Source organism: Netta rufina, assembly GCF_964035555.1.
Source record: "Netta rufina genome assembly, chromosome: 15".
NCBI lineage: Eukaryota > Metazoa > Chordata > Aves > Anseriformes > Anatidae > Netta > Netta rufina.
Window position 1 is genome coordinate 13,534,394 of NC_140138.1, and position 25,381 is coordinate 13,559,774.

Sequence of the window (25,381 nt, forward strand, 5' to 3'; positions counted from 1 at the left end):
CTGGTTCCTTCCCCCCCGCCTTCCCATATTATTCTCCTTTCCTTATTATGCATAATATACTATTATTTTATCTCCCTAATTAGGGGATGAAGTTTCAAGATTTGAAATACGTTTTAGTGATGCTGAAAAAAGCTAGTAAAACATTCCATAGGAAATGCTTTGCTGCTTGCAGGAGACAACATGGCCATAGCTGTAGCATCCCAAGTATCGCTTGCAGTTTCTGTACCACAAGGTGGCACTGAAGATTTATGCAGGGAATTGAAGCCTGCACATTCTCTTACAGGCAATAAAGTATGACATCCATCACCTCCCCGAGGGAGCTAGAGGAAGAAATGGTGCTCCAGAGAAAGCAAGAGGGAATCTTTCAGTTCACAGCAGCAGGCTGAGCCTGCTGGGGATCGCAATATGGGCAGCAGCTCACACGGAAGGCAGCACAAGAGATAACACTGCATAAACCTTGCTCCTTCAACCAGGCAGACTACCATTCTCCTCCTGAAAATGCTTCTACAGCTGCATGTGGAAGAGGTAAAGAAACCAGCCATTTTCTTATGCGCTATTCTGACGCATTTCCCAAGGCTTTCTCTGTGGGCACTGCAGGCCTGTGGGCTCTGGCTTCCTCCCATTGTTCAGGATGTTCCATTTTACTTTGAACCTTGCACTCAGGCTTAGACCACAAAAATCATGTTTCAGGACCACAGAAGAGAATTTGCTGCACAGCCTACTGCTTTTCTACAAGAACAGAAACATCAAAGCTATTTCAGTAGCTGCATGTGGTGCTGCAGTGAGTCAATGAGACCCTGGGAAGGTTTGTTCAAGACTTCCTGATCAGCCTGCTTGCCGTCATTAATATTAGTGCCAAACAACTGCTGTAGCATGAGTGCCACCAGTGTGCAAGCACCTCATCTGCCCATGCTATTGCAAACAAGACTGTTTCCAGTTTCTATTAGCTATGTAAGTCAGTTGCCCCAGTGTTAGCAAAGACAAGAAAGGCATGTGTGGACTGCTTCTCATTCCAGTTCTCTTCCCCATACTAGAACAAATGACTCAAAGCAACACAAGAGAATAGGTACTGTAAGAGATGGCACATTGTTCAAGCATTACCTTTCTCTACAGCTATCAACATTCATCTCTGACTTGACTCATAGTCCTGCAGCGTCCTGAATAATTTGCACACATAATGTTCTAGTGCAATAAGGTTCAGATGTAAATATTAACCACAACCAGAGCAAAGCCAGCAGATTTTTTTTTTCTGTTGGACCTGTGCTTAAAAGGCCTCACACTCCTGGGATCATATGGGAAAGAGCTCCAGATGCTCACGGGCACAAATCCAATAGCCAGTCTTCATTAGGAAAGAGCTCTACAACACTACAGGATCTAAACCCTCTCTATACCTCTTTTGCTGCCAAGTGTGTGGGACACTGCACACAATGGAACTGAACATGAGGGCTGTGACAAAGGAGAAGAGAACCAGGTAGATGAGGCCTTCCACTCCATCATAGCAAAAGCCCGTCAAAGCCTGGACGTAATCCTGGAGAGAAAAAATGAGCAGAGTTTCCTGATCACTAGAGAGTTAACATTGAATTCTAATTCAAAAGCCCTCCCCCTGGACTATGTTCTCTGAAATAAGTTAAGAGTTCATAGTTCCTTTTGCAGACCATATTTGTATTTTAATTTCAGGGTCCTCAAGAGTTTTTCATAATTTATCTAACCTTTATTTTCCCTCACAAAGCCCAAATCAGATATAGGCATAGCAGTTTTTTAAGCCCCACACAGTAAGAGATTAAAAGAAAGAAAAAAAAAAAGCCAAGACAAACTTATGTACCCAACTTAAGACACCACATTTTTCAATAAGCCTCTCAGGTCCTTCACTCAGTCCCTTTGCCTGTGAACACAAGCACAGACTATCTATTTCTCTGCCTTCACAGATGCAGCTAGGGCAACAGTTCAATCATGCTTTACTGCAGCTATAAGGCATTTCATGGGAAAGGCAATAAGCTATGAGCTATGGAAACAAGCTGGCAGTTCCTGAAGCCTTATGGCTGCAGCTTGTAGATGTATAAAGGCATATTATCCAGTTTCCTACCCTGATCTTTAAACACAAAAATAGAAAGCTAGCTTGCTCCAAAATCCCGTTTTCCTTTCTGCAGAAATCAATCAGTAAAGCTGTTATAAACTGTTTTGGCACACCAGAGGTTCGAAATTCTAAAATAATCAGTATGCTATAGGCTCTACACCCCTCTTTGTGCTTTCTTAGGACAGGCACAGTTACTGAGTACTCACCAAGTGCAGACTCCGACAGTCTACTAAAGCTGTCAGTTGCTGCAAGTTGATCTCTGTTGTATTTAAGACCTCCTGGATCCGCATAAGATAGTCCTGTAAGCAACAAGCCAGTAATTATTGAATGGAAAGTGTTTTACAGAAGCTGATCTCAGGCTTTGTACTCATGGAAGGGAAGCAGAGGGGGAGCAGTTACCTTGGAGGTGGGGTGCTCTCTGCTTGCTGACCTCACGAGCTCCATAACATCATCTTGCATTTCCACCAGAGCCTTGTGACTTCCAGACAGCTTCTGCTCAACACAAAACATGCAGTGTTTTAGCGACTCATGGACCAACAGAACTCCTGGGAATTAAGACTTATGTCTTGCTCCCAAATACTGAAGCACCTGTATGAATGGTATAAGCTAAGGATGTCTCAACTGACATGGGTTCAGTTCCAATAGGGTTAAGTTCTACTTTTACCAACCTGTAGGAAGGGCAAGCAGAAAACACACACTCAGAGCTGTGGCCAGTGCCAAGAGAGACAGGAAGGAGAAAAGACAAGACACAAAGCACTCATGTTCTCACCACGGCACACAGCTGGATTTTTCTACTAAACCAGATGGCTGAGAAAAAGTTAATGTTAATACTGAAAGTTGTTTACATTGGGGTGCAGCCTTCACGCCCCATTAAAGCATCCATGGGAATTTCACATGCTATAGCATGTCAGAGACTACACTGAACAACCAGAAATGCAACTGATGGCAACAGTGCACAGACTGAAGTGGTCTTCCCCCACCCTTGAAAACAGAGGAAGCCAGGATTTAAAAAATCCTAAATATAAACTGTGAAGCAGCTGGTGTCTGCGGAACAGTGGGTGGTGTGGGTTCCTTCTGGCCTCTGATACACAAGACAAAGTTTGGGATGGGCCCAGGTGCTGTTCCTCAGCCCCCACACAAAAGAATAATGACTCACGTTTATACTTCAGGATACAAACCCCCCAACATCCAAGGGATTTAAGAAGGCATATGTGAGAATCACTCCCCCACCCACTGAAGTGGCTGCAGTTTGGGAGTGGAGTGTTGCCAGTGTTTAATCTAAAAGAACCCATAAGAAGGGATTCAAAGCAGGAAGCCTGTAGTTTCCCACCCTGGCAATAATTATGGGTGCTCTGTCTCCATGTTGCTCCTCTTAGAAGTGCACCATGTAAACAGAGATACCATGAACAAAGCCATGCCCCTCACCACAACACATACAGGCCTCTGTAAGAGGGCATCGTGGACCTGAGGCTATGCAGGCAGTGATGAAGGTGGAAAAAAACTGCTCACTAAATCATCTGCGCAACTGGAAAGTAGCTACCAAAGCTTTACCAACAGGTGGAGTGTTTCCTACAGCTAACACCTTGCAATTTGCTGCATGCTGGCATCAGAAGTGTTTAACCCATGCCCTGCGAGGAGCAGCACACTGAGAAGGGATGAAGGGAGGGAGGGAGGGTGCTTCCACTCACCTGCTGGAAAGGGTTGGGGTATCCAGCACTACAGGTGATGTAATAGCGGAGGGTATCTGCAAAGACAAAAGAGGAGAAAGTCATACTAGGTACGTTGTTCCAGCTTTACAATAGTTTACGACTGCCACAAGGGAGGTGTTGAGTTCTGAAAGCAATACACAAAATGAAAATGCAATATAAATGGAATCACTTCCCTCTCTCTGTGCAGGATTACAGGGCATGGATGGCACTAGAAAAAGGGATGTAGGCTGCATTTGGGGATAGAAGAAAGATTTGTTTTCTCTTTGTTTCCCTCCCCGCAATTAAGACTGCTACTTTTTTGTTTCGCTCGCAACAATAAAGCAGCACATGGCTGCCCCACTTACATAGTCAGGGGAACCATCAAAAAAGTTTTATTCCAAAGTCAGCAGTATTCACAGTAAACCACACTACCAGACCGTAGTCTAGGAGAAACCCAGTGGGATGGTTAATTTCTGTAACTTCTGAGTGTCGGAATAACATTCTACGGTCACTGACAGCAGCCAGAGGTAGAGTGCTGCCTAGGGAATATAGCAAAGAGACAACTCAACTTTCAGCCAGTTCTGTTCACCAGCTAGGTCACTAAGCAGCCACAGAAACATTGGCACAGGAGAGGCAGCAGTGCTGATATAAATACAGGCTGCTAACAAAAATACCTGTGAAAGCACAACATTGGGCCAAAGGAGGTGCAGACACACATCCCCGTGCTACCGCACCGTGCTGAAATGTACCACTTCCTAAATAGACAAGCTCATGTGTTTAAAACAAACAAAGAAAAACAGAATCTTCACAACTGGGGATTCTTCTGTCATACTCAGAGACTGGTTTTAGGCAGTGTTCTGTAGAAGAATGTTAGAAAGCCCTCCCTGCTCAAGAAAATAACTTTCAGTAATATTTCCTAACAACATTATCACCTAGCAAGCAAGCAACGTAATGGAATGTGCTGGGAAAAGAAAAGGATGAAGAACAAGTTCTTGTCTTTTTGACGTGCATTAGGGATGAAAAAGTAAACACAGTCTGTTTTCTGATGGATGTTACTTGCATGTAATTAGATTTTAATTAGAAGGCTCTAGTTAGACTACTTAAAAGAGTGCATATAATTTCCTTTGCATCTTTCTATTGACTTGTGCTAAGAAGGTATATTACATTTTAAATCAATACCACAGACTTGGTCAGGAAAGAAAGCTCCTACCACGTGTTAGGATACCAGCAACAAGTTATCTGTTTAAGGGCCCTCGGATCACTTGCTGGTAACATCCTACAGGTGCGTTTTACCAGCAGCTCTATCAGTAATCGCAGTATGCTCACTGGGTACTCATATTTATGAGTACACCAGTAAGTAGGACTGTTAAATCTCTTATTTCCAGGCTTGAAGACACAGTTTCATTTCTCCTTGTTCAGGTGAGTGTGAAAGTTGATTGCTGCCCTCTTCACGAGCCCTCCATAACACCACAGCTGCCTGGAGGAAGTCAGCATGCACAAAACACAAATACCAGGCTTTCCCCTGCCATTCTCAATAGTGCTACAGAGGGAAGGAGTTCTGTCAAAGAGTTGATCGTCCCAATACTGTTAGATTAATTCTCAAACATTTACAGTTCTTGAGATGAATGGGAGCATGTCAGCTCAGAAAAATCAAGGGTGAAGTTTGCTCAGAGAAGATAACAAAAGCTCTAAAACACATACACTGCCTCCCCCCTTCTCCCTGTACCCTTTTTTTCCATTCCCTTTAATCTTCTATCTGTGACTCTCGGTAAAACATATTCCAGGTCGCAAAGGTATTCTAATCAGTCCCAACTCAGAAATCAGCAAAATGCACAACCAAAAGCAAGGGGAGCTGTGAAGGAAGCAGACCTGACTGTATCCCGATTCTGCCGCACTTCCCATAAATATTGAATGCACCTTTCGGCAAGCCAGCGCACCAGAGACCGAGTGGTGCAACACAGACCGTCAGCTCCTGCACACTGCGATGCAACCTGACAGCTGTGATTTATAATTCATTAGCCTACTTTGGGGCAGCTCCTGCCAGATGCTCCATCTCCCCCTCACCATCTCTTTCTCTGGGATGACTTCTGCCTCCTCTAAACAGCAATTAGCAAAATCTGGGCAGCAGATTTTAGGAGGGCAGCAGGAACTGCTTCATGGGCCTCACTTTGAGCAGACCACACAAACTACATGCACAACTACTGTGCCAAGGAAAGGACTGCTCCCCCACACTCGTAAGTCACCCCAACCCATGGGATGGCTAAAGAAAAAATGGATTCAAGTGCCCCTATGTTGAGAGAACAGCATAACAAGAACTTTACATACAGCTGTGATCTTGACACCTATTTATTTTAAACCAACAAACCACTAAAAGTTTCACATAGGCTCCCACAGTGGTATCAATTTTACATCACCTTTATAAATGCATCAAGTTGCATGACGCACTGCAATTATATTGCTCCAGAAATGTTTTTTCAGGCCCTTCCGGATCATCCCTGGTGGGCAGATTACAGATGAGAGTTCCCGATACCATCAGAGTTTGCAACTTGTGAGCCCAGAATCAAAGACTGCTGGTTACAAGTGAAGTAAAAAGCAGAACGGCGAAATGAGTGCGGTAGCACCAGCATTGCAGGCGACTAGTGTGACATTCCGTATGTAAAATGTGTTTTCCGAAATGGGAAAGCCAGCAGGAGCAGCTCTCCCCTGCACTGAATGTAGTGTGTTGATAGCTGCAGTGCTTTAAAACTAATGCTACAATAGGCACTGAGGCTGCCTTGAGGTTATCCTGTGCTGTGAAGCCTGTAAATGAAGAGGAGCGTGACCGCTGCCTCCACACCGCCAGGCTGGGAAGAAAGGACAGAACAGGAGGCACCTTTACCACTTTTTAATCCCTATGGAGGCCGCCCTGTACAACAGCAAGTCTCACATTTCTGACCAGAGAACAGCTATGCTAACCCATTATTTGTGCTCTGCTAACAGCTCCAGGCAATTTTGTTTCTCCCCTGTAATTATCTTCCTGTTGCATTTTCCTCTCAAGGAAAATTCCTGAAGGCCGGATCTGATTTTTGAAGCCAGCCTTGAGGAGATGTAGTCTACAGGAGAAGGGTTAGGTAGGGTCACAGTGGCAGCTGCCTGTGCCTGCTGTTGCTAGCAGCAGTCCTCCTGACCCGCTCTCTCAGTGCACAGGCAGTGTGGGAGCAGAAGGCACGGAAGGGAACTATCCGAAATGCGTTATTTTTGTAAAGTCTGTTTTTCCTAGAAAGGAAAGCTGAATTGCCTACTAAAGACAGCTTTAGCTGCTAGAATCTACGCATTGCTTCTGCAACCATGGAGACTTACTATTCATTTCAAAGCTCAGCAGAAACGTGAAAATGGCATTATGCACTTGCCAAAAGGCAGCAAGAAGATCTGTAGGGTAAAGAGCAATCAGGAAAAAAAATCCTAGTTTACAAAAGAAAATCCACACCTTGAGTAGTTTTTCCCAGCCATTCTTCATCTCTACTCAAGCATTCTCTAGCCAGCTTGCATTTTACATATATAACCAGATGAGACTGCATCTGTGTGTTCAATCACCAGAGGATGTTGAACTATATGGCCTGTGAAGTCAATGAGGAAGGATACTTTCCTGGCCAGGTTTTCTTGCCCATTAGGAGTTTTGTTTTCCTAAGGCAAAGGGATGTATCTGCATACCAGCTATATTTCTCTTATATACACTGCTGGTACTGGTGAAAGCAGGCTGACTTGATCATGAGTTTTCAGTAAAGAGCTCATAGGCATCCCAAGTGCTCTTCACGCAAAGTTTTCTACTCATCAGGAGCCCAACAAAACAATGCAGGAAAACACAGCTCCTCGATACCAACAACAGCTCAACGCAAGCCTTGAGAGCGCCTCTTTGGACAAGCTCTTTCCTGCAGCACCCACTCAGCCCAAGCAATAACAGCACAGCCACCACATTCCCCACGTGAGGTTTTGTCCTGGCCTTACTTCTCAGATAGGAAAGGATGGTGGTGGTGGTGCCAGTCCTCTGGTTCATTCAGCTCTGGGCTTCAAAGATGAGAGAGAATCAGCGAGGCCAATTAGGAAGCTGTGTGTAACAAGAAGGACTGCTACTCTGAGCAGCTAAATTGCAGCATCCAGCCTGAGAAACTTGGCTGGACTGGAGGTAAAAAGCTCCATTATCCATCCCTTGTGGTCAGCAGTTCTTTCAGATGAAGTGAATGTCTCTTCACAATGTAGCTTTCCAGTAAGAGAATCTGGAGAAAGCTCTTCCCGTTGTTTAGACAGATTGTCTTTTTATTTAATTTTATTCAATAAGTCATCTGATAATAACATAATATCAATGAAAACGAATGAGACTAGAAGATGGCCTCCTGCTTTGAAAATAAACATCTTGGCTGCACCAAGCCTTTTTACTAGCAGCAGGAGCTGATTATACAGCCACTGTTCAACTCCATTGGCTTTATCTCAATTAATGAATACAGGGCGAGTTAGGCACATATATATCATGCTCTTCTGCAAAATGATTTAAGCCTCTCCTCCAGGAAACCTGTATTAAGGCTCTCTGCCCAATCCCAGCACACCTCCCCCCCCCCCCCCTTTTTTTTTTTTAATGCAGCACATTTTCTCTACAAAACAAGGACATCTACTTGCCAGCTAAAAACATTACAACAATAATGATGCATTTAATCAGATTATTCTCAGCTCCATTAATTCTATTTAGATTGGCAAACAGCAATTAATACATAAACAGAAATATTAACATACTAGTTGCCCAGTATCCAATGATGTTATTTTTTTTTCTGGAAAATAATACGATAATCAACAGCAAAAAAAAACCATTGCAAATACACAAACCTGGGCCACTCAGTGCTAGTCTGAATGCCAGAACACAGGGCTGGGAATATTACAATCCACCATATCTAAAAACAACTTAAAGTAGTGATTAAAGGGAAAAGTTGACCCAGCACTATAAAGCTTCCTGTTGTTTTACATTTAAGATTCTTTGTTGGTTCTTAAACGTCTTTAAAAGCAGATAACAACGCCCAGCCCGGTATCTTATACCCCAGCACTGGTAAAAAGCAGACACCTAGGCAAGAATAAAAAACATGACTGCTCTCCCAGTCCAATTTCAGCTTGAGTGATTTCCAAAATAAACGTGATTTCTACATGTATGGTAACGCCTATTGGATTCTTCTTCCATGTACTGTGAGCCCCTCCTTCAACTCACACCTTCTCTTAGTGATCTGTTTTCTGAACTGAAAAATTCACAGCAGGATGCACTTCAGTGAAACTAGCTGGAACAATCTTGAAACACTCCTGCCTCATCCATCTATCCTGCAGCAAAGCAGAGTGTGTGAAGAGCCTGTGCACTAGATCCGGGAGCCTTCAAACAGCTTCCCCCAGGAGGACAGCCCTGGGTCTGGCTCCCAGCCGCCTGCCCTGCCTCCTCAAGCCTGTCCCCGTCACAGACACAGCTCAACTGATCACAAAGCGATTGCCACAGTTCACAGCCAAGAGTATTAAGGGATACCAACACTTTTTTCAGACTTATAAAGGTGTTTTTAGAGAACTGCCATTGGGATTAAAGCCTCATTGAACAGTTCCACATCACAGCACTGATATCGTGGTCTTCCTTCCTGCTCAGGTGCACAGGACGCTCCCGACGCGGGGGGCCAAGGCCTATTTCCATCGTTTCCTGACCATAAACTACAGCAGAGCAGTGGAAATTCATATGGCAAGGCGGAACATTTGATCACCTCCCCACCAGCTGCCTGGTGCGATGGCAGGCTCAGAAGCAAGGCTGATTTCCTTCTGTAGAGAAGGAAAGGTGCTTGTGAACGCGGAACGGCTGCCGAACAGCAGGGAGCTGACACACCAGCAGCCCACGGAGGAGGCCGGCCTTCCAGCTCAGGCCTGTGACAACACCTGCTCTTCCTCCTCTTCAGCGTCTCACTCAGCCCCATTCACCGTTATTTATGGAGCCTTAGCAACTGTTGGAGCTGGCAGAGCTGCCAGAACAGAGCCTTATTTCACGCCGGGGAGCTGACTGTCCCTGCTGGGGGAAGCAGGAGGAGGGAGGGGAGTGCCAGGCCCAGCCACCGGCAGCCTCCATGTGCACAACACTGAGGAGCAAAAACCTGCAGGAGCCAACAAGAACAACTAAAACGGAAAAGTTGCATGGAAAGGTGTTCCTTCAGTTTCTCAGGGTCAACCAAATTGTTCCCAAATGTTCTCGTTTGGGTTACCAAGTTACTACAGCACACAGCTGACATTAGTGTCACATATTTCCCCTTGGCCTCCCTAGCCTGTTCATCTCCTCGAACAACACGGAGGCTAGCTGGCACCTGAAGCCACATCGCCGTCACCCTCACAACCAAGGGAGGATTTTCATCTTGTGCAGTGTTAAACACTCATTCTCTTCCCTTATTGCATTTCTTTGTTACAAAGACCCATCTGTTGTGAGCTGCCAGGCTCTCTCCTCTTCCCTCCAGGAAATCAATAAATAAGGCTCTCCAAGAATAAGCTGCACTGTGGTAATATCAACTGGCATGTACTCTTTTATACTACATTCTGCCTCCAGACATAAATATTTCTTATTGCTTCCAATCCCTGCATCCTCAGCCATCGCTACATACCTAATTCCCCATCAGTTACGCAGTGAGAGGCAGCGATTGGCTAAGCACACAGCAATAACACTAGATCTTGGGTACACATGGCAAAGATTCTCAGATTCCAGCAAATAAGAACCAGCAAAGACACATGTGGCTCCTTTTACAAATCAGTATCATGGCTTATCTGTGATTTATCATCACAGAAATGTATAGAGGGATTATCAGGAGGAGAGAGGGTGGGAGAAAAGAAAAGCTCACTTTATTAGCTAAGCAGCAGACCCAGCCCTGAAAAATACCTTTCCTTTTTAGCACTTATCTCTGCTGGCAAGCACCCAGCCATATTTTTGTTAAGCCACAGTTCTGAATATCTGTTTTGCCCCCAAGGTCCAAATTGGAGGCACCCCTAATCTCAACCAACCACTTCAGTCTAAATTAGGAGTGACAAACACAAAATCCATCAGTGCTTCAGCTGAATGCCACAGTGATGCAGGCATATTGCTTGAAATGGAACAGGGTAAACAAAGCAATCAAAATACTGCATTTATAATGGAAAGGGAAATTCATACTTCTCTTTCCTGCTGTTTCCGTTCATTTACCCTTTAAATTAGCTTTCAAAAGACTCCTATTTATAACCACCATTAAGAGACAAATTGACATATATTTGTTAATAACAAATACAAAAATAAATACTCTAGATGCTGGGATACAGACCCAAGAGCAGATTTTAAAAATGACAACTCAAACTGCACACTCATACTGCTACAGTTCCGTCACTTAAAGGAGGAGAAACAAGACCAAGGCTGCTACATTTAAAGAAAATAATGCATGGAGTTCTGTTGTTCCACTATATCAGCCATTTCCATCTTAGGGCCAAGATGAAATAAAGATTCTAAAGGCTTTTCTGACAAAAATAATTAAAATGTACGTATGGACTTCTGACTGGAGTATAAATGCTTTTTGGGAAGAACGCTGGTTTTCCAGAGCTCCACACACATCTGCTTTTCCCACTGTATGCAGGTTGCTGGGTTCCAAACACAGCCACAAATTCTCAGACACTGCCATGCTCCTATGTGACAGCTGGAGCCACAGTTCCCTGTGCCAAAGCCAGACCCAGCACTTACCAGCACTAAGCACTGCATTATCTTCAACCACTTTGGAGACGTAAGCATCAGGGTTAATACAGAAATCACTGGAACCCTAGGTAGAGACAAGACAAAAGGGAAAAGGAATTTCAAAGAACACTAATATCAAAGAGCAGTTGAGCCAGGTTAGCATCAGGGAACCCTCCACTATAGGGATTTTTCAGACACTGAAGTCTCTCATCGCCATCCCCTCTAGCACAGCTTTACACAGCCACAGCAGTGCTGGAGTACGAGCCAGTGCAACTCACCACGGAGTAGCTCTGTACTTCTCATGGACGCAAATTACTGGGACAGTTTCTTAGAACAAGAGACACAGTAAAACAGGCACACCATAATATGCATTAATAGCTACTTAATCTTGTGTTTGATAACTCTGCAGGAAAGGGTGAACGGGACTTGGACAAGAGCCACTTACCACTGCGACAGCCAACTCCAGACCCAAGGACCCCCAGCTGACAATCAGGGCAAACACCCCAAGCAAACAAACCCTGTAGGAGACAGACAGATGGCAGATGTAGAAGCTCTGATTTCAAGCATCCAGATCTTTTACAGGATGTATTATGTGGAGTCCAAAGCAATTACCAAAACCAAAAAATTAACAAATACTGTATCTTCAGACAAATCATCTCATTTTATATGCTGCAGACAGCAGCAACCAGGAAAGTTTATGTCCAGTTGTTGGTTCACATGTTTCCTGGCCCTGGGGCTGCAGGGAAGGAAGATGCCCAAAGAGAAGCCTTTAGTCTGCTTATAGCAAGGAAGCCAAAGGCACAGGGGTGGTCCAGGGGGAGGCAGACTGGCAGACAAATGGCAACAATCCTATCACTTGAACTAGTCTCACTCTGGACATTACTTTCTAAACCCAGAAGATATTCAGAGAAAAATACCCTCCCACCCTATAGATATACATGTATATATAAAAACAACAAAATTGGGCAAATTCCTTCTGTTTCTAGAATAAACAAGGCTGTCTGGTGTAAGCAACGCATTGGCTACATGCAGTTGGAAGGAATACTTTGCCCATGTTAGGATACCTGACTTTGGTCTCCAGCTGTAAGCATCTGAACACCACCTGAGCACCTCACATAGCCCAAGGAGAGAGCCAGGCATCTGTAGGCAAACAGCTCAGAGCAATGGTTCAGATCCCTTCCACAGATGCCACGTGAGCACATCTCTGCACAGACTTAAGTTTCATTCTGGCAGCCGGACCTCATTACTGGCACAAACAGTGGGAAATGGCTGCTATCAGGCCAAGACAGACACACAAAGCAGCGAGATGATGGAGCGGTCATCTCATTGATACCCAGCTAGCACACAGCAGTGGGAAAAGCTTTTGCACTTCCCAAACAAGCACATTAGCTCTTCACCTTTGCTGTCAGTATGAGTGCTAGAGACATTTAGGCAAAAGTGCTCCTCAACTCCCTCAGGTATGGGAATGCAGACTAATAAGCTGTATCATTTTATGCATCCCTATCTTCAGAGTAAAGGGGTACTGGCTTGCTTTCTCAGGCATGCTTTTGACTTCAGGCTCTGTAATACAAGGAGGTTCCTCCCACCTTCCCTCCAAAAACAAAACAAAACAACAAAAAAAAAACACAACAAACTCCTAATCAAGTTATTATTTAGTCAAACCTAGTGTGAGCCATGAGGAAGGGGCATCTCTTTTCTGCTACACTTGTTTCACTGAAGACTAGAGCTTTACAAAAATATATTTGTGGGTCTGATTTTTATTTTTATTTTAAAAAAGATCTATTCCTCAGTTTAACAACATATTTCTGAGGGACCACAGATCCATTCACAGGATGGGAATTCGCCTTGCAGAAATCATGGAGCCTCACCAGACTGAGCCTTGCACAGCACTCTGGAATAAAGTGGCTGAATACCTTATTATGCTTTTTAAAAAGGATACAAAAATTATCAGTCATGGATCAGCAAGGTTCTGTGGTTTTATGACATAAGGACAACACCACTTGGTGCCTTCAGCTGAGCGTGGTGATCTGTTCAATGTGACACAGTCGTTGTTTTACTTTAAATGAAGATGACTGGGTCAGTAACTGATTGCTTGGCTGGAAGATCGAAAACTGGCATTTCACCATCTTGCTTGGCTGTGACACACTTGCTTCTCTATGCCATGTGCTCCCTTTGGGGAATGCCTTAATATGAACTTCTGGCTAACATGGAATGAGATTCTAATTTAAACTCTGGGTTTACCATCTGTGCATACACTTGGACTTTTGTCTGTACAACCTGCCAGGTATGAAGTCATCTGGCAAATAACAAATCTGAATACGCATTCCAATTATTAATGGTATCACCATGTACCAGGATAAACTCTTGGCTACGTCAGTTGTCAAACTGTCATTATGTTCACGAAACCAGTATCTTTGCCAAATGTGCCAAATTAAACCAAGCTTCAACATAGAGAAATATTTTTTTTCTTGTAGCGGGGCCTCAGCATGGCAGCATTTGCAGAGCTTTGTAGAAGCAGATATGCATTAATATTGCAGTACCATGGCAACAAGACTCCTCCTCATAGCTGTACAAATCATTGTGTGTTCTCAGTTTAAAGTGTCTTCAGGTGTGACAGCCAAAGGTAAACAAGAGCAGATCGTGACACAAAAGGCATGCTACCAGGCTGTGTAAACACATGCAAAGCTTATCAGCCATTAACAAATGCCTTCACCACTGTAGAGAATTATAGGGAAATTTTTTAAACCTGTAAATTCAAGGGAGGCTGTCCACATTACTATCTACCAGCTGACTCCCAGGCAAACAGAGGCTACCAGTGCTATCCAGCAAAAGGCAGACTACCCAGAGGAGTTACTTGGTTTTGATGCGAAAGCGAAGTGACAACAGTACCACTGAATCTTATAGCTCCTGCCTGTGAACCTCTCTTGCATGTAGCCCTAATCCAAACCACAGAGCAATGTGCTACAAAGGCTCTCTACGTTAAGAGACAGATTTAAACTGTTCAGCCTCAAAAGCCCTTGAAATCAATGGACAAGAGTCTAGAGGTTTAAGCTATCAGGCACTTGCACTCAGCTGGCCTTCCTTCTGCACTGTACCCGGGTCAGGACTTACCCCAAAAGAATGGCTCTGGAGTTTCTAATGAGTCCGAAGAGCACCAGCAAACATATTAGAACGTGGAACAGGAGCAGGCCCAAGTAACCCAGCCACCTGCAGCAAATAAAAACATAGTTGGCAAAGGAAAACTGGTGTATACAAACAATAGATTAAGCAGGTAAAGTAACTAATGGAGAAAAAAAAATTAGCCTCACTTTTCTTTGAGTAAGAGACACTGCTAATGGTTTATCTGCAGAAAGCACTGGCTATTTGCTGGGTCTGGAGACCAGGCATGCAAAAGCATTTAAACAACGTGCTCAGCATACACAGTTGTTGAGAAATGAGACTGCTAATCTTGTGCTACTGTACAAGTTATATGCAACTAGACACCATCAGGCAAAGAAGCACTGCACTTTCTTGAACTAGCCATTTGTCAGAATGTGCTTCAGTTAATCCACACGTGTGGACAGAGGCATTCTTTCATGGAATACACTTGGTGTGATCTTTTATTCAATAACTTTAATAAAAAGGAAAGTTAGTGTGTGGTGTTACCACAAGGAACAAGTTCAGTTTCCTACTCTATCTAGTTAATACACCATACAAACACTTCCCCAGTTTTAGAACACATGCTTTTGTAAAAGATTTTTTATGTGGAGAATAAGCTTCCCTTCAGTTGGTAATTAACCAACTGAAAATTAAGAAAAAAGTTGTTGCCATGCATTTTCATTTAAACTGAATGCATTTTTGCTCTAAGAAATGAAATCAGTGTACTGGGCCAAGAGCACCTGTAGTAACATACATGGCCTTTGGCTCAGCTACCCAGAACACGCACTTAATTATTGCAAAACAGGCCAAAACAAATGCAACCATTGTACTACAGCACAGTACATACCTGTACCAGTCATAGAGGTCAATTTGAATTGCCAGCTCCTCCAGAGACAGCTCTTCATTCTTCCAAAAGGGGATCTCAGTGGTTTGCCTGACCAGATCATCCAAGAGACCTTGTAACTTCTGGATAATGTGCAGGTAGTCTGTCTGCTTTGCAAACATCTCCTCCAGGACGAGTAAGTTTGGCTCCACTGTTTGGTTCAGGGCCACTGCAGTATCTAACACCTACAGTGTGGCAAAGAAAAGAAAAAAAGCTTAGGAAGTCACAGAAGTAAAAGAGAAGAGGATTCATTCTTACTAGTGAGTTATGGACAGCTTCCAAACTACTGCTTTTCTGTCTTAAGAGGCTGAGACTGCTTGCCCTTCAGAAGCAACCTACAAGCATCTATAAAGTTGATTGTTTGCAAGTTGTCCTCTGATGGTATCTCAGCTGAGCCTTCACCATACCTACACACTTTACAACGTGTTAAACAGGCTCTGCTGATAAGCAGGAAATCTTAAATCACAATAGCCATCCCTTTTTTAACCACCTTCTGTACCTTTGCTTTAAACACGGTTTAAAAGTCATTTTCCATATCGAAATATAGAACAGAACAGCACAAACCCAGAACACAGCCACTAGGGCTGTGAAGGCAATTTTTTTTTCCCTTAATATTTGTTCACCTTAGTTCTAAAACAGGTTAAAAATGTCTACAATTAAGTCTAGTGGAGGGACATTTGTGGAAGGTTACAATGCCCTGATATTAGTACCTGTAGCCATCAGGGTTGCAGAAAGGTACCATGAAATTTGAGGTACTACAGCAATAACCAATTGTGCTAAAATGATATATTCTACTAAGAGACTCATCTGCTTTGGCCTGCCTCCATGTCCATGGAATAGAGCCGATCAGAAGCCGTGTTTAAATCAAGCACAATCGCAAAGAGAAGACTTCATTTAACAAGCTGTGTTTGCTCTGATATTTTTAGAAGAGCTGAAGAAAGCATCACTCCATTAACGGAAATTTTAGCACATCTCTAAGCTTGGAGACTAACAACAACAAAAAAAAGGCAGAGATACAGGCACAGACGGATTCAGGAGAAGAGGTGCTGAGGAAGTCTGCTCATTCCCTCATTCCCCATTTGTGAGGGTGCCTCCCCTTGCACTTACCCGGTCCTGGACACCCGCCACAGTGCGGTTTGCATGGCGCAGCGAGTAGGTCAGCCGGTGAATACCGTCACTGGTCTCTCCATTCCCATAGAAGCCAACAGCAATTCCAGCACTGCAGAGGTAAAAAAGCAAGAAAGGGTATAGTTAAAGCTAAAGGGTAGCAATACAATGCACCGCTTACCTCTGCAAGGCCCTTCATGGTCACATCAGCACCTTTTACAGGAAGGAAAGCTTCATGCCTCCACAAAGAGCAGCTGGGGTAATTATGCTCCCCAGCAACCACCAGAAAAGTCAATCTGTGAATGTTCTCCTGCATTTCCCACGCAGCCAACAATTGTCTATATAGCATCCATATAATGAACCATCCCTTCTTAATGTGTGAGCTTCATTTATGAATGACAATCTGTTAGAGAGCCATTAGAGAGCTCAGACCCAGCCATGGGCAAGCGGAAATCAAGACAGCCAACATGCACTCCAGTGGCTCCTGCAAGAGGAAATGGGTGCTACCATTGCTCTGCCAGGAACCCCATGCCTTCTCTGGACATGAAATACAGATCATTTCATTACATTTTTAAGAAAAGGATACTGAGAGCTTGCATTGACTACTTGTCTATGGTGGTGTCTTCTGGATCTATTTTCCATGTCTTCTCTAGCTACACTCTGAAATATGCATGAACATCATCTATCTTGATTTATCTTCTATTAGAAGCATTTGAGTTGTACTGATTCAGACTATTTGGAAGCAAAGCTTAATAACTTGCTAGGACAAAAAGCTTATTTATTTTTAAGCAAGTGATTTTCAAGCTTGCAGACACAATTCAACTCCAGCTGCTTGGCAAATTACCACCTATCAGTTGATTTGCCATAACTGTCCACACATATCAGTCTGCCCCAATTATGAAGTAAACCATATTAGCTTAAGCCTCACTTACAGGAGGAAGATCCTGTAACTGAGTTACAACCAGGAGATTATCTGAAGCAAGTCAGCAATACCCCTTCTATTAAGGCATTACCGCAGGAACTCACCATTCCTCTTCTCAAGCCCATTTTTACTAACAACAGAGGAAGAAAGAACTTGTTAAGGGTTTATACAACTGAACTCAGGGGAAACAAACATTACCAGGATACACATTTCCCATTCTCATGTCACTTTTGTCTTCAGAACATCCAGAATCTTTTCTGGGATGGTTCTCAAGACACCAAGATGGTGGAACTGGAAACGAAGCTGGTGGTGGTGTAGGAGAAAGGATTTTTTTTTTTTTTAATTTAAATATGTTAAAAAAATTCTGGATGAAGCAATTTCCTCACAATAACTTTGTGCTTGGGTTATAGCACCACACTCACAGAGGTGGTTTGAAGGAGATATGAAAGAGGAAGGAAGCAAGGCAAACAGCTTCCAGAACAAGGAAGTGCAGGGTCTTGGTTTAACAGGAAGGGTCACAAAAGGACATTCAGCGTTCTTCACCTCCATCACCCAGCTGGAGAATGAACCTAAGCAGGCCAGGGTGGGCTTTGTCTGGATAACAGACACTTGCCTAGATTTGCTCTGGCATGTACACCAGTCTGCAGTCCAAATGACTGTTTAAGTTGTCACTCCTGTTCTGCAGGAACACAGCATCCACCCTTCCCTTCCCGTGTCTCACGCATCCCAAAACCAGTGAGCAGAACAATATAGTCACCTGGCTGCACTTCTACATTTTCTTCACATGTGCAAGAAATAGAAGTAAAGATCACACACTGGAAGCAGAGCCCCTATGAAAATCCACGTCAGCCCCATGCTTTTTCCAACAATAAAATCTCCAGAAATTACAGGGGGCTTGGTCTATAAGCCTTAGCTGAAGAGTCTCCCAGGGATGGGAGACAGCTACATCATACACAAAGAGAGGTAGCACGTATGTAACTCCTAATATTTAGTGTTAATACAAGAATTCAGTCTCTTTCTTCATGAACAACATTCCTCAAATATTTTCACAATGGCAACAATGCTGATAATGGAAGAGAGAAAAGCCCTCTGCATTCCTCCCTGGTTGCAGCTATAATCAGAGCTTGATAATGCATGCCTAGGATGCAGGTGGTGGTGATGAGGATTAACAAAACAGAAACAAACAAAAAAAAAACAGCACTCCCCATCCCTGAGAACTAGAGAGATTACAGATCCTGAGCTGTTCCCAGGATAAGACAGCTCAGCATCCCATCACTGCAATTACAAACCTCTGGCTTGAATTTCCCCTGGTCTTATCAGAGCAAACAAATTCAGACAAACCATTTCATTGTCCACAGCAGCAGCAAACTTTAGCAGTTGTTTATACTGTCAACACCAAATAAATTCCAGGACATTCCAGGCATTGAATATGCAGATTTGAACCCTCTAATTGGCAAGTGATGTTTATTCATCCCATTACAGCTACTAGAATGCTATTCTTTCAGCAAAGGCTTGGTGAGTGCCCAAAACCTGCTGCTTGGTTCTCAGTATTCCCACCACAGTAGCACTTTTTTTTTTGTTGGAAAAGGCTCAGAAACAGCACTCTGCATGAAGTGGCAGCAGTCATTTTGTCCTTAAAGATACAACACTGCTAGGTACCTTAGCCACTTCACACAAGAGAAACATTTATCAAGTGCTGCCAACTACAGGCAACTGACTCAAACCTCTTTACCATATCAGAGAGGCACAATCATCCCAGCAGCCACCCATCCTCGCAGGCGTCCTGCCCAGCATCGTGTTACCACCCCCAGCCGCCCATAACCACCTAGGTACTGTCACTACTCATGCAGAATCACAGAATCACCTAGGGTGGAAGAGAACTCCAAGATCACCCAGTTCAAAGTCTGACCTAACACTAACAAGTCCTCCACTAAACCAAATCACTGAGCTCTACATCCAAACGTCTTTTAAAGACCTCCAGGGATGTTGACTCAACCACTTCCCTGGGCAGCCCATTCCAATACCTAACACCCTTTTCAGTAAAGAAGTTTTTCCTAATATCCAACCTAAACCTCCCATTGGTGCAACTTTAGCCCCCCCCAAAAAAAAGAAGCACTCGTTCAACCCCTGAGAATCGGCAACGGAGCTGTTTATTGCCGGGACATCTTGCAGGTAAGCCTGTGAGATGCCCATGGTGTTTGTTGGCCAGGGTGCCGAACCAGGGGGTCGTCCAGTTCCACCCCTATGTCCCATGCCACTGCCAGGTTGATTTTCATGCATGCATTCAACGCTGCCATCTGGTTTACGTTTGTGGCTGGGTCCCCCACTGTATTCTGGATGGTAGGCAAGCCTCTGCTCCCCATGGCTGTCTGTCTGATGTTCCTGCCTTTGCCCCAGGTCCTTCGGGCACTGGTGTCTCTTGTGCTAACGGCACAAGGCTTTGTTCAAAGCCATTATTCTTTGTTCCACAGCTACACTCCCTGGTAGAGTCCCTCCAGCTGGGAGGGGACAGACCCAGGACAGACGACCCCAACTGGCCAACGGGGTATTCTGTACCACAGGGCGTCATGCAGGACAATTAATTAATGTGGGGTGGCTGGCTGGGGGACGGGAGGGATACCGGCTGCTCGGGGTTAGGCTGGGCATCCGCCTCTTCCTGGAGCAATAGGAATTAGGATAAAAGCCATTTAATTCAAGCAACACATTCCTCTAGATGTGCATACCATACATCCACCAGAACCTACAGACAGCACATTAATTATTCCATTACCGCGCAGCAAAAGCCAGCTCTGCATTCGTATGCTGTGCTAGCAAGAGCTACTTACACGGAGTCATTCCTTCTAGGAGCAAGCCGTGTGCCGTTTTGTGGCAGTTGCCCTTCCTATCATGCTAGAGGGAGGGAAGCCATCCATCCCTGCAGCCCAGAGGCACGGGCTGGTTGCAGCTGCCTGGATCCACGCTGTGACCGAGGGGGAAGCTGAGCCAAAGGGCAGGCAGGGGGGGAGCTGCCCATGGGGGAAGAGAGAAGTGCTGCTATTGCTTTCTGCTTGCATTTGGCCTATCTAAATCCAACAGTTGTTTCAAATCCCTGCCTACACACCCCGGTATAAGTTGCTGTTGTTCAAAGCAGATTTAAGGATTTGAAGCAGTTTTTAACTACCTTTTATTTGATTAAAAAGAACCAGGGGCTCCCTTTCATTTGAGCTCACTCTTTTAAAGTAAAAATAGATCGACTCATCCTAACCCAACAGCGTAAGTCCCTGAGGTCAGGACCAATCTCATGGCTTCTGCACAGACCCCGGACGGCTCCGGAGCCTCAGACAGCGCAGACATCTCCCAGTCCATGATGACAAAACCATCGCCCAGTGAGGAAGCCTGCAGTTCTGTCATGCAGCGTGGATACAAGAACAGCATTCCTGAATGACACAGCTTTCTTCCCACCCTAGCACCCTCTGGAAGATACTCCAACGCATTTTCAACACTTCTGTGGGAAACTCATCTCCACTTGTGCTATTCTTCCTTCTGCCGCACTCCCCTCCCCAGCATGCACACACCTCAGCTCCTCAGTCCACACCACCCCAGCCTCGGTTCTTCCTCCCAGACCTACTTTTGTCACTCTCCTGCCCCCTTCACTAGCACCACCTCTCCTCTTCCTTCCTTCTCAATGGTATTTTTAAGTAAGAATAATCTTAAAATTTATCTACTAAGCTCCAATGGGACATTTAAGAAACTTCTCCTGATGCTTGATACAGCATTTAAAAAGCCACTTGGCTACTCAGTCATTTTGGTAAGTTTTAAGGCACCCTCGTATGTTAAAAGAAGAAAACAGTACACTCCTGAGATTAACACTGTCATTACTAATGCATACCCACAGATGCACACTAGGGAGAGACTATGTGCTGCACCAGCTCTTCAGACAGTGATATGACAAGAGACAGACCAGCAGCATGCTGCGACTTCTACATATTCATACAGAGACAACACTATGGTTTTAATTACTGCATGTTGTGTACGTACACTTCAGTATCACTTTTCAACAAGGCTCAAGAAATTCACGTCTGGAGAAAAAAACACCCATTTCCCTCTCTCTTTTCCTGAAAGGCTCACAGCTGAATTTCCCCAAGGACACAGCCTCCCTATTACTTGCATGCAAGAGGTGCATGGGCTTAGGACATTCCATGATAAGGAGACAGCAAAAGAAATCAGGTGTAATTCCACATTTCCTTGTAATACAACCTGCAAAAAGTGTTTTCTGGATTACACAAGGTGTACGTGAACAGCGGAGCATTAATCTGATGCAGAGAACATACTCATGCCTGCTGATGGAGAGATCTTCCAGTCATAACACACACACACAGTGAAAACCCCGTGGGCATCCAGTCACTAGTCTGAAAAGATGAGCACTAGCCATTCACATCACATCTTTAGAAATGAATAATCTAACTACACCAAGTCATCTTTAATTACAGGAACTTCATAAGGAGAGCCCTTTTTAGACTTCATGTTCTCAGGAGGAATGTTAATTTGTCTGTCTAATTACCACCTTGCACTTTAGCACCAAGGGAAAGCGCTATTAGCACTTGAGAAAGCAAGTTTTCACCATTTAATTGCACCCGTTTCTTTCAGGTATCCTTTCCATGAAGCTTCCTACCCACCTTCGGAGCTGAGGTCCCTTGCGGGTGTGTTAGCATGACCTACAGGGATCTGAGGGTGAGGGGATTTATATGAGATGACAACTCCCCATACACACAAACCAATCAAAATTCGTAAAGTCTAGCAACGAACTAGGTTTTCAAGGAATAATCTATGCAAGTCCTTCCTGCAGCTTTGTCATTAAAGCAACCGGGAGGACTCATTAGAGAGGTATTTTGCTGGAGAATTCCTATTAACCAGCTCTGCCCTCCTGCTGGCTCAGCATTCTCCCTTTTGCTCAGCAGGAAAAGAGGTAACAGTGATCCACAGCGATCCAGCACTGAGCAGGATTCACAAACTGCCCTCTGGGTTTAACCACTACCTAGATAAGCAAGTACTAGGCATGGCTGGGATCAACCAGAGTTACCTAGTTCTCAGCTAGGAAGACAACAGCCCACTCCATGGCACTTGGACAGAACAGAGCAGTCTCTGAATCCTCTCACTGCCTGAGCATCCAAGCCACCTTTGTTCCCCCTGGTGCAAACTGCCTCCCAGGTCAGCCTGCAGGCCCAGGCAGACATTCAGAAGAGCTTTATTCCCTCTCGCTGGAACCTAACAGCATCTGCTGGTCTGGCACTTCTGCTGCGTGTCACGCACAGCTAGGACAGGACATCTCCAGTTGACTGATCTTTAACTGCCGGTACCTAATTGGGACTTCCTGCTAGTGCAGATTGGATTCCTTGCTTGTCGGAAGCCGTATCTGCATTCCCAGCCAGATGTCGGGCGCAGAGAGCCAAAAGGCGCCGCGTTGAGTGCGCTGTCGCATCCAGCTGCTGTCAGAGGGGCAGAAAACAGACCCCGGCTTCACAGAGAGCCCAGCACTTGGACAGCACCTGCAGCTCCCAGGGCTGGTACCATCCTGCTACCGCTGCAAGTGCCAGCTTCAGAGGGGAACTTTAAAAAAAAGGCCAGAACAAATATTCAGGCAGTATCACAGCAGATTCCAGGAGAATCTTAATTTTAAGGATACTCCTGCATTTAGTACTTGCAGAAACAAATGGTACACCAAGGATGTAAATCAACTGTTCAGATTTTGAGCAAGCTTAAGCCGTTTTCCAGCTTGCGGACATGACTGGGAGTTACATCAAGCCTACCAGAATTTAAATGCTGACCTTCCAACTTTAAATTGTCTCATGCACACTTGGGGAGATATGCAGAAAGCCTCCTCCTCACCCTGCCTACAATTAAAAGCAAACAGAACTACCACACTCTGCAGCAGCTGTCTTGGACACAAATGCTGCATAACAATAGCTAACAAGAGCCTGTAGCAGCAACACAACTATAAATAGCATCAGTTAGTGTTTCTGTAAGGAAGGGTTAGGACCACAGCATTTTCAGTGGATTGGAATGGATGCAGCTGAAGCTCCTGAGATCACTAAAAAGAAAGGTGTCTGAGGTTGAGATTTCTTTTTGTGAGTTGTTCTCTAGTTTGCCTTTCTGTTCCAGGCACTTACTTGCAATCAGCAAAGCATGGAAGAGCTCCCTGCAAAGACAGCACTATTTTTCAAACACACTAGCTCTCCTCCAAACCACTGAGCCCTGGCTTTTACAGGCAAATCCATCCCCAGCTTGCTAAACCCACAACATAGTAATGTCTGCTCTGTGGTGTTTATTCCAGTACTCCAGGGGTTTTCTAGTCTCTCAAGTATGTGCCTCGAAAGAGCAAATACCATTTGCTTTCTAATGGAGAAGTCCATTAATAGCACAGTCTAGCCCCTGAACAGCTAAGCTTGGCCTTCAAGGAACATGTACGCCTCCAAAAGGGTGATGTATCCAGGACATGGTCTATCAGCAGGCTAACAGAAAAAGCGAGCCACGAGATGCAACAAAATACAACTGTCTTGTTGCTACCTCCTTTCTGAACAGGGAACTGCTCTCAGAACTGCAGAGGGGCAACTCAGACCACCTGGACTTTTGGAGTAGCTGATGCTTAGAATTGGCAAGAAAGCTCAGTGTAAATGTCCACGGATCCCAGAGAACTCATTCTGCTCAAGTCAAAACAGACTAAGCCCAAAGTTCTTTCCAGGGGCCTGCAAACATGTTCCTGCTTTCAGATGCCCCATTGTTATCTTTCTAGGAAATGGGATCCTTGTCTGCATTGGCAAAAAAAAAAAAAAAAAAAAAAGAGAGAGAGAAAAAAACAGAATGCAAAATCTAAACTCATTCATTTTAACTTCTTCTGCCTATGTTCTCCACCAACTACTTAAATTCGCTGGTTTTCCAGGAACATCTCCAAGAGTGGCTATTGTTCAGTCGTAACATGAAACACTGCTGACACTAGCAGCATTACTAGCAACCCTTGGAGAGAGCTCTGTACATTAGTACATACAACAAAATGTAGCAGTGCCTTATACAGGCTACAAAATCTGAACATCCAAGTCCAAACACCAGTACTTCCAGATCCAAAAGAACGATTTGTGCCTCTTTCTTCATAATCTACTCTCCCCCACAGTCATTCTTTTCAGACACCAGACTCTAAGAAATCCCCATCTAGACCCATCAAATACCTGAACTCTGTCTCCCTCCCATTTAAGTGTTAAGCTCCCAAGGACACAGCGTCCTTGATTTACCACTTGAAGCATCAAAGAGCAGCCCATTACCTATTCCTTTTCACATCGCTCAAACCATTAGGCAGTTCAGCAAGTGGCAGAGAGGAAGGAAATGCATTACAGACATTTAAAACATACACCTACCAAGCGGAAAGAGGGATTATTGCCAACATTTACTAACTACAGGCACAGCACTCCAAGCATGAAAACACAACGCAGCACATGACGCCCTGTGCAGCGAGGTGCTCAGCCTTACCTGCACACCAGGGTCGCGATAATGACACACCACGCTGTACAGCAGCAGTCTGCGTTGAGGTGTTCTTCGCTCTTTCGGTGGCGGCAGCACAGCCAGAAGGAGTAGAACAAGAGGAAGAGCAGGTCCAGAGCCAGGCAGGAGAGCGCCACGCCACCCAACAGCAGCAGGGCCTGAGGAAAAGAAAACCGGTCGTCAGCATGGGACCACTGAGCACCCACAGCGCAGGCCATCAACCAGAGGCCTGAGGACTCGACTGTGAGACAGTACTGAAGGCCAAACCTGAAAACTGGTTGTTTAATATGTTATTTCTGGTTTTGTTTGTAAAAGCCACAAACAGGGGGCTCCGAGC

General features: G+C 44.6%; 1 protein-coding gene across 1 annotated transcript in view; it reads right to left on the minus strand.

The window, feature by feature from the left end:
• Window positions 1-25,381, minus strand: part of TTYH3 (tweety family member 3) — a 78,441-nt gene that overhangs the window by 15,327 nt on the left and 37,733 nt on the right. Inside the window, exons 2-11 of the mRNA XM_084296221.1 lie at window positions 25,033-25,202; window positions 16,614-16,725; window positions 15,471-15,691; window positions 14,597-14,692; window positions 11,931-12,003; window positions 11,495-11,570; window positions 3,763-3,818; window positions 2,474-2,566; window positions 2,281-2,373; window positions 1,392-1,528 (exon numbers count right to left, since the gene is read on the minus strand). Coding sequence (XP_084152347.1) covers window positions 1,392-1,528; window positions 2,281-2,373; window positions 2,474-2,566; window positions 3,763-3,818; window positions 11,495-11,570; window positions 11,931-12,003; window positions 14,597-14,692; window positions 15,471-15,691; window positions 16,614-16,725; window positions 25,033-25,202 — 1,127 coding nt within the window. The remainder of the gene's footprint in view (window positions 1-1,391; window positions 1,529-2,280; window positions 2,374-2,473; window positions 2,567-3,762; window positions 3,819-11,494; window positions 11,571-11,930; window positions 12,004-14,596; window positions 14,693-15,470; window positions 15,692-16,613; window positions 16,726-25,032; window positions 25,203-25,381) is intronic.